Consider the following 9363-nt stretch of genomic DNA (forward strand, 5'->3'; position numbering starts at 1 on the left):
TTTGTAGTGGTTTTTTAAAAATAAAAAGGAAGCTCTCAATGGTTAAAATAGAAAGAAAGAAAATCTGTGGCTAAACTGAAGAAAAAAAAAACTACAGTAGTTTTTATGGAATTATTACAATTTCTATTTTCTAATAACAATCTACCAGATTGCAAGCATATTCTTTTGTGATTCATATAAAACTTCAAAAATATCTCGTATTAATTTGCTTTTTTTACAAATTTGTCTTGCATCTTTTTTTTTAAACAATAACTTGATAAATTATACCATTAATCTTATTATACATATAATTAGCTAATTTCACTTCAATATATAACATAATAATACAAGCAACAAATGTTATTATTAAAAAAGTTATATAATTAACTGAAATAGAGATGCAAAAACTGAAGCTTAAAGAGCCAAAATGTAGTACACATGAAAGTTCAACAGAAAATGGTGTACAATAATAACATATAACACCAACCAACAAACTTGGTGTTATATGAAAAATGGGTACACGTCTAAAAGAAGCATCCAACAATCAAAACCAAGTATTTCATAATAATAACAATCAACAAATATAGGTAATTCTAGTCAAAATTATACCAAAGAGACATAGTCAAAGATGAAGCAAATGATACAAACACAACTATCAAACCAATAGCACAAAACAAAAAATTACATGAAATGATATATATAACTAGAACGCCCATTTATCAGATTCATTTTTACCCGTTTGACTATCTGTTGACACCTTAAACGGTCCACTCGACCCAAACGGATCCGAATCATCAAACGAATACGCTTGACCATGGTCATACCCCGCACTGCTGCTCATAGAATCAAACCTTGCAAAATTACGATCCTGTGTTGTGCTACTCATCGAGTCAAACCTCGAGAAGTTGTTATTATCCTGTGTGGTGCTGCTCATGGAGTCGAACCGTGAGAACGTATCTCGTTTTGGTGAACCGCGATCCGTGGCACTGAATGAGTCGTATTGCGAGAAATTGTCGAAGAAGGAATTCTCTGCTCCTCCCCCGCTGTAACGCGGTGAGGTCCCGGCTCGAGATGCAGGTGATCCAGGGACAGAATCGTCAAATCCGAATGGACTCTTTTTTTGGAAGAAGGTGTTGGAGTGAGGGGAATCGGTTCTCCTTGGACTTGCGGTGAAGCTGCTTGAATCGAAGAAATAATTCTCTCCGTGTTTTTCATGATCGGGTTCCTGCGAAAAAAATTATATTTATTCACAAGGGTGTAAATGTCATTTCATGACTCCTATGAAGTTTGACTTTCGCAACAAATTGCATTAAGATTATTTGCAAAGGGCATATACGTCATTTTGAAGGATGCCACTTCCGCGAAATAAAGTCGCATAAGTTATTTGCAAGGGTATAAATGTCATTTCAAGACTCCTACGAAGTCTGACTTTCACAAAAACTTGTGTAAGTTTATTTGCAAGGGCATAAACGTCATTTCAAGACTTCTACGAAATTAACTTTCACAAAAGAAAAGTTGCATAAGTTAATTCCAAGGGCATAAATGTCATTGGAGACTAAAAAGTTGCCATTTTTTGTCTCATCCAAAAAGGTGGACATGGATTCGCTCTGTCAATTGTTTGTGCAAAAGACATAAACGCCCTCATCATGAAAAATAGCCTAAAAAACTAAATGTAATGAGAACATGTGAGAAATGAAGTCACCTTAGTGGCTTCACTATTGAAGCCCCACACTGAGTCCACATCATCATTGTTGTCAAAAGTACCCCATCCTTGATCATCAAAGCCACTAAAAGGAAAACAAGAACATGGGTTTAGTTTCTATTTTTTTTATTTCACCAAATAAGGTTACATGCATTAATGCACAAAGTACAACCCCGAATACAAAAGGTACCTTTGAGTATCTGTGTCTGCATCAAAGCTCTTTCCGAAATGGCTAAACGAATCCTCCTTTGTTGGACTTTCAAATATTTTTTGTGCTGTGGGACTGCCAGCTGGACTTTTTGCTGACTCATCTTCATATGCTGACTCAGTCTCGAAAGGCTTCTCTGATTCCACGTCAGCATTTGAATATGAATCCTGAGAAAAGTTATCCATTGGAGCCGACTTTTCTGGTTGAGATGTGGATTTAGGATTTGTAGGTCCCACAACATCAAATGAGAATCCTGTCATTACAAAAATATATTTAAATCCAAAATCTAATTACAAGTCAAAATGGGTAATTAAAAACTGTATTATTAAAACAATAATCTAATTATTTTTGAAAGAATGACTTAAGAGGTTGTAGTCATTTGAATAAATAATAATAATAATAATAATACCAACAAATTTCCTTTTTAGCTAATTTTTTATTTTAACCATTTGACACATCGGAGCTAAATAATTAACGTATTAACTATTAAACAATAATCCAATTTGTCAATTTTTTGTTTTATAAATAATTAATGTTTTAAATGTGATTTTAAAAACTATATCATTAAGAAAATAATCTAATTTTTTTTTCCCATAGAACGACTTAATAGGTTGTATCATCCAACTCATTCCATTGATTTCTTATTTAGCTATTTCCTATCTATTTATTTTAGCTAAACTATAAATCAAATCAACCCCTTTTTTATGTAAGAAAAAAAAGTCAAACCTTCATCTTCAAATTTATCCCAATCTTCATCCCACACTGCAGATATCTCTGGAACTCCAGGCTGCCACCCTTCAATAACAAAAAAAAAGGGCAAAATTAGATCATAATAATAATTATTATTATCATAATATGAAATTACTGAGGTTATTGCTAAATAAAGCATCATCATATGAAAGATTATACCTTGTGGAAGCTCAATAATTGCAGTTGATTTGACACTGATTCCATGCTTCTTACAACGTTCTGATAATGCCTTCAGTAGTTCCTCAAGATCCGATTGTATACGATCAGCTCGAACCTAGATCCAAACATATGTTTATCATGAACTTGTAGGGTGGGTGGGGTGGGGTAGGGTAGGGTAGGGTAGGGTAGGGTAGGGTAGGTGAACTTACTTGAAGGATGCCATCAGCACTACCACCCTGTTCCATTTTCACAAGAGCTTGATTCAACTCCATCTTTCTCTCCTATAAAAATAAAAGCCATCAAGAATCTCTAATTCAAATAACAAAAAGATTTGTAATAATATATAAAGTTGGATTATTAATTTTATAGAATATGAAAAGGGTAAAATCTTTTACCTGAATATCACGGAAAGATGCCTCCTCGATAGTTAATTTAGAGGCCACGTCAGCCACCAGCTTGTATTTCTCTTCGTATTTCTTGGCAAGAGACTCTGCCTGAAATAAAACAATGACAATTTTTTTTAAAAAAAAATTAACAAAAAAGTAAACGAAAGATATAAAATAAGAAGACATGGTTTTTTTAATCGAAAAAATACCTCACGTTTATCAGCTAAGGCACGTTCTGTGATCTCATTAAGACGATTATCACATCTGCTTTTGTATAACACCTGTAAATATATAGATTATATTTATGTATGTATATAAGTTTCAAGATAATTTATAGCTCATGGTTAAAACAAATGCACAAAGACACGAAAAAAATAATTAGATAAAAACAGGTACTTACAAGGTCTTGCATTTTGTTTCTGAAGAAGGTCATCTTTTCTCTAGAATCAAGAATCAACTTCTTATCCTCAACCTTTTAACAACAATGGAAACCAGCCACAGTGAGCATTTTACCAAAATAACCACTCAACTGATGTCTAATGTTTATCCTAAATAATAATAATAATAAATCATAATTCATGATTGACCACTTTTACCCAAACTCTCAAAACTAATTATTGCTGCAAGTTAAATTTGAAAATGCCAAATTAAATACACATTCAATTCAAACACACATTAATTCTTTGGTTTGAAGTTTTCTTTATACCATGGATGTTGGCCATCTAAGTTTAGCTTTAGAATATGATCAATTATATAAAAGTAATCAAATGTACATAAAAATAGTTGTAATCACACATAAAGATACTTAAAACTCATCAACCCCATTCTCCAAGAAGTTCATGTATCAGAAAACAAATAAACTGAGACATTTTGTCACAAATAAGACTAATAGCATAAAGATAAGAGTTCTACCACTTTTTCTGGTAAATGGAAAAGTACAAATCCAGTAGTATTATTGATATGATAACAATTCCAAAACATCAAAAACTTGAATTGAAGGTAAATGGAAAAGTAAAAACTCAGAAGAAAAGTTTTACCACTTTTTCTGGTTCATTTGTGGAACGAGTAGTATGTTGATCACCATTAGTGAGATTATTTGCATGAGAAGTATCCATTGAGTGATTAGGTCCTTTCTGCTGATTATTATTATTATTATTATTACTATTATTATTAAATAGCAATGGCTGAGGACCAGTCATAGGAGGCCTCATTAAACCAGTATGTGGAGGCATTGGTTGACCACCAGGCATCACTTGCTGAGGTGGCGGACCTAAACAGGATAGAAAAAAATATATATATTCAGAATAATAATTTAGTAGTATCTAAATTTCAATTTTCATGGTTTATGAAAAGATACATTTCATATATTCAAATTTTAATCAACCACTAATGTGCCCAATAATGGCGATAAAGGACTAGAAGTTTGCTAAAAAAAAAAGAAGAAATTTTCATGTTTTCAGACCACTATGATCATGTTTGGTTAATTTGGGAAAATGTTTGAGACTATTATAGTTTGATTGGAAAAAATAAAGCATCAATCGTGAAAAGTTTATAAAGATTCATGCAATTAAAGAACCATATAAAAAAATATGGGTTATATTACAGTTCTCATTCCAATCCACACATAAGGAATGAAAATAACAAAATGGAAGGGGCAGAATGGTCCATTCCATTCCATCATAGCAAACACTATTTTAAATTTTAAAATAATGAAATGGAATGTAAAACAATTACCAGAAGTGGGCCCCCAGTTTGGAGGTCTAAAAGAAGGATTAGGTGGACCAGTGAGAGACAAGAGAGTTTCATCAAGTAAGACATTACTAGGAAGTGTTGGTGGAAGGTTGTGGCCTTCTCTGTATCTTTCCATTAAATACAAAGCAATGCAGAATTCCCTTAAGGAAAGCATGCTGTCATTATCTTGATCAGATAAGTCCCAAACCTGTTTCAGAATTTCTGTGAACAAAAAAAAAAAAAAAAAAAAAAAAAAAAAAGAGAATATTATGGGTTTTGTGTTAAACGAAAATATGTTATCAGACAGAAATAACATCTTTACTCCAGACAATCAGAAAACTGATTAAATTCAAGCTAGGGATAGGGATAGGGATAGGTAAGTAATTTTACAAATATCCAAATAAACAGTTTTCTTCTGCTTCTACAAATCTTTTTAGTGATCCAAGTAACCAGAAAATCATAATCATAATAATTTTTACCTAAACACTCAAACATGTATATTGCGACTACAAGTCTGCAAATTATAATAATCAATTTAAACGCACATCCAAATAAATAATACTTGTGTAGTGTCATGTAGTTACCAAAGTTTTTCTTACAATTTACGCCAGATTGCAGGAAATAGCAATGTACTTACACTGTTTAACAATGATATCCATATGTAAACACATAATAGCAACATACTTACATTTCTTTACACTTAATAGCAACTCCATTGCAATTACGTATACTTCCATTTACAATAGCAATATGCAAAATGAAACTTGTAAGCATTTCACAAGTTTCATGTTATATATTGCTACTATCAGTAAAGAAACGGAAGCATGTTGATATTACATATAAAAAAACTATGATACTATTATGTATAAACAACAAAGCACATTGCTTGTATTTATAGCAAGAAAAAAAAAAAGTTGATACCTCTTGGTAGTTTCCAACTTGTAAACAAATTACGTGCCTGATCACCAGTAATTTTCCCATCTCTATCAGAATCAACTTCCATGAACACTTTCATATACTTATTAACACCTGCCCTTGTCATTTTTGGCCACTGAGGTTGTGACAACACATTTGGACCTTGTGTTTTCACCTCAGCTGGAAACCCAGACGACCCAAATGAATTGTTTTGAGTTTGAGTTGGACCCGGTTGACTCGGTCTCGGACCTGGTTGCCTTGTGAAAGCGGTCAATGCACCAAGAGGGTCAATCTTGACCGGACCCTGTGGCTCAGAAGTTGCGGTTTGTGTTGGATTGGATAAAGATTTTGAAGCAGAAAACACATCACCTCCAAACATAGCATCAGAAATGTTTCCACTTCCTAATGATGGTCTAGGAGTTGGAACACCGGGGCCCGCGAGACCTGACAGCCCGCCACCTGGCAGCAAACTAGGCCCACCACCAACACTAGGGTTTGGTCTCACTGATTGATTTTGGGATGGGAAATACTGAACAGAAGAAGGTGGGGCCACTGAAGAATTCGGAGGGACTTGTCCTCTTATACCAAAAGCTTGGGGAGGAATGGAATTGCTAATTCCAGGCTGCTGTACAGGAGGGCTTGGAGCCATTGAATTCAGTTGAGCTGGAGGAATGGAATTGACGATTCCGGGCTGCTGTGTAGGAGGAGGACGTTGAGGTTGAGTCATTGGAGGGATGGAATTGATGATTCCGGGCTGCTGTACAGGAGGGCTTGGAGCAGCCATTGAATTCGGTTGAGATGGAGGAATGGAATTGACGATTCCGGGCTGCTGTGTAGGAGGGCGTTGAGGTGGAGTCATTGGATTGGGTTGAGATGGAGGAAGAGCTGAAAGGTTTATCTGAGGAGGGGGGATTTTAGCTGAAGCGGGCCCATATAAGGCTGCTTTTACTATATCTGGTGTTAATTCTCTTTTGCTTTGTGCAACAGTTACAAGTTTAAGGGCATTATAGAATTCTTGACGCCCAAGGAAGCCAGTTCTATTCTGATCAGCATGCTGCCATATCTGTAATTTTATGTAATATATTAATTAATATACTAATTATACAAATATTAAAAAAGATTGATGAGAATGACGTTGTACCATATGAAAATAGAGTAAATTACAAATATGGTCCCTGTGCTTTCGGATTCAAACCGTCTTTAGTCCAGAACTGAAATCTTTTTTCAAAACCGGTCCTTCTTTTCAGGGTTTCAGGGGTCAAAATCAGTATGAAGCCTTTAAATAAGAACCAAAACTGAAAAAGGTTTCAATTTTGGAGTAATCAAGGTAAAAATCAGAAAGCACAGGGACCGTTTTTGTAATTTCCTGCAAAACTACTTGTTTGGTTCTGAGTCGGTTTAAATCTATTACCCAAGCCACCTATTTTTCCACATGTAAGTCAATACTAAACTCAACTTTTGTACCTAGTGCTAGAAGTTACTACATGGAATTAGTTTCCTATGTTTTTTAAATGTAAAAACATGGTGTGTTGCATGGTCTAGTAATATGATAGGAAAATAAACGATTTTCCAGAATGAAATGTAAATAAGTGAATTTTGTGCATAACATCCCATTAAAGTTGCAACAATTTCCATTTCGGGGTATATGTATATCGTAAATATCAAAAAATATCATTTACTTTTGGAAATTTTCAAGATAAAGGTACCTAGTTGATAATTGTCACCTACAACTTAATGACAGAATTAGTAATGACCAAATATATGTTGCATTATTGAAGGTGTTTTAGACATCTATGAGACAGACATCTTTAATCTACCTGAACTACTTTAAAGGTATTACAGACTTTAACTCACAATATGCATATGGGAACTACTTTACAGATCTTGCTATTCACAATAGTTTTGGGAGAATTGAAGGAAATGTTCCAATGTCTATCAACTTCGTTCCAGTGTGAATAGGAAGATCCAAATGCACTTGAACCCCTACATTCTTCTAACTTCCTACAACTCCTAGCTTCTAATTACCAGTATTACAAACTTTGATTCCTCACTTCTAATATTCAAGTTAGTGGACTCTCATTATACTATTACTCTACAGTCAACTCAATTCATCCGCACTGTTCCTAGAGATGCTCACGAATCAAAATTCAGTGGAGAGTGGAAACCCAAAATGGCTTGTAACGGTTTATAGCACAAGATATGATACGAATTCTCCTTAATATTCAAGTATTCAACCATCTGTCAGACTGCTCCTCGACTATAGAACGGATATAGTATGAAATATTAAATAGATTAGTCAATGACTGCAGAAAGTGGATATCTAAAACCCCTTACAAATTCAATCGGGAGTTCAATACACAGAGATGTTGAATTTTAAGTACCTGAGCAAGCACTGGCTTAGGTAAATTAGAACCCTGAAAGAAAGCAACAGCTTCAGCTCCACTGATTCTTCCATCATGATCCAAATCTGCTCTTCGGAAAAGCGCATCGAATTGATCCATTCTCCGCTTCAAGTATATCGTCGATTTCCAAAATCAATTGAAAAAAAAAAAAAAAAAAAAAACCCCACCGTCAAAGCGATTCCCAGATCAGTAAGAACATAATTCGAATCAAAAACCCCAATTGATAAGTGGAAGGATATGACAAGATCTTCAACCAGATCGCGAAAAAAGTACTGTGACACAAGAACTGAAATTATCTACAGGGATCAGAAGGGTAATTTGGTGGATTTGGCAATCAGATCGAGAATCGACACAAGGAAAAAACGGGGACGGGGATTTTCTAGAAAATAGAAATGAAACAGATGTGGTCATGTGGTGTAATGTTGTCTGTTTTTTACCAGTAATGTGTAAAAGTAATGGAAGTAGAATTATGTATATTTACGAAATGTCCCCGTTTATTTGGAAAATGATTTACAATGGTAATTATTTTTTTTGTCTTTTTTACTTTTTGTTAATTTTATTTTTTATATATTTTTTCTTACATATTAGACCGTTACATGGTCAAATATGTATAAAAAGAATTAAGTTATTTAAAAAATAACTATAAACATTTTTTTTATAAACTAGAAAGGTTACCTCCACTATGCGGGGTCAGAAGCTTTCAATGTTGTTTTCGAATTGATAAATATGACAGACATAGAAAGTGCAAAGATGAAAAGTCCGGGCTTTGCTCCGGATAAAAAATGTAAAAGTTTTGACTGTAAGGATCAGAAGTGCGAAAATAGCTAAAGAATTAAAATGGTAGGAATTAGCAACTTTTTAGAAAAGGGATCAAAGTTGTCAAACCGTTAAAGTTTTATGGCCAAACTTTAAATATTAAAATGTTCCAAAAAAGTGTAAAAATATTGATTGCAATGACCAAAAGTGTCAAAATGGGTAAAGAATAATGAGCAAAGTTGTCAAAAAACATCCAAATTTAGTATTCCTAACTTCCAACAATAATACAGGGACCAATTCTGCCAAAAAAATGGGAAGTTGAATGGAATCCAAACAAAAGGATATGAATAAATTAATTAAAGAAGGACAGGGACC

General features: G+C 33.9%; 1 protein-coding gene across 1 annotated transcript; it reads right to left on the bottom strand.

Moving 5' to 3' along the window:
• Positions 1-520: 520 nt before the first annotated feature.
• LOC145030601 (Calcium-binding EF hand family protein) lies at positions 521-8652 on the bottom strand. The gene is made up of 13 exons (XM_078978973.1): positions 8212-8652; positions 5837-6893; positions 4919-5137; positions 4222-4454; positions 3585-3656; positions 3394-3465; positions 3194-3292; positions 3008-3079; positions 2799-2913; positions 2616-2684; positions 1872-2142; positions 1682-1766; positions 521-1204 (listed from the first exon to the last, which is right to left on the bottom strand). The coding sequence occupies exons 1-13, from the start codon at positions 8329-8331 to the stop codon at positions 683-685; spliced, it is 3006 nt and encodes a 1001-aa protein (XP_078835099.1). The 5' UTR covers positions 8332-8652; the 3' UTR covers positions 521-682.
• Positions 8653-9363: the final 711 nt, after the last annotated feature.

This window comes from Lactuca saligna, chromosome 2 (assembly GCF_052625555.1).
Source record: "Lactuca saligna cultivar CGN05327 chromosome 2, ASM5262555v1, whole genome shotgun sequence".
Taxonomy (NCBI): domain Eukaryota; kingdom Viridiplantae; phylum Streptophyta; class Magnoliopsida; order Asterales; family Asteraceae; genus Lactuca; species Lactuca saligna.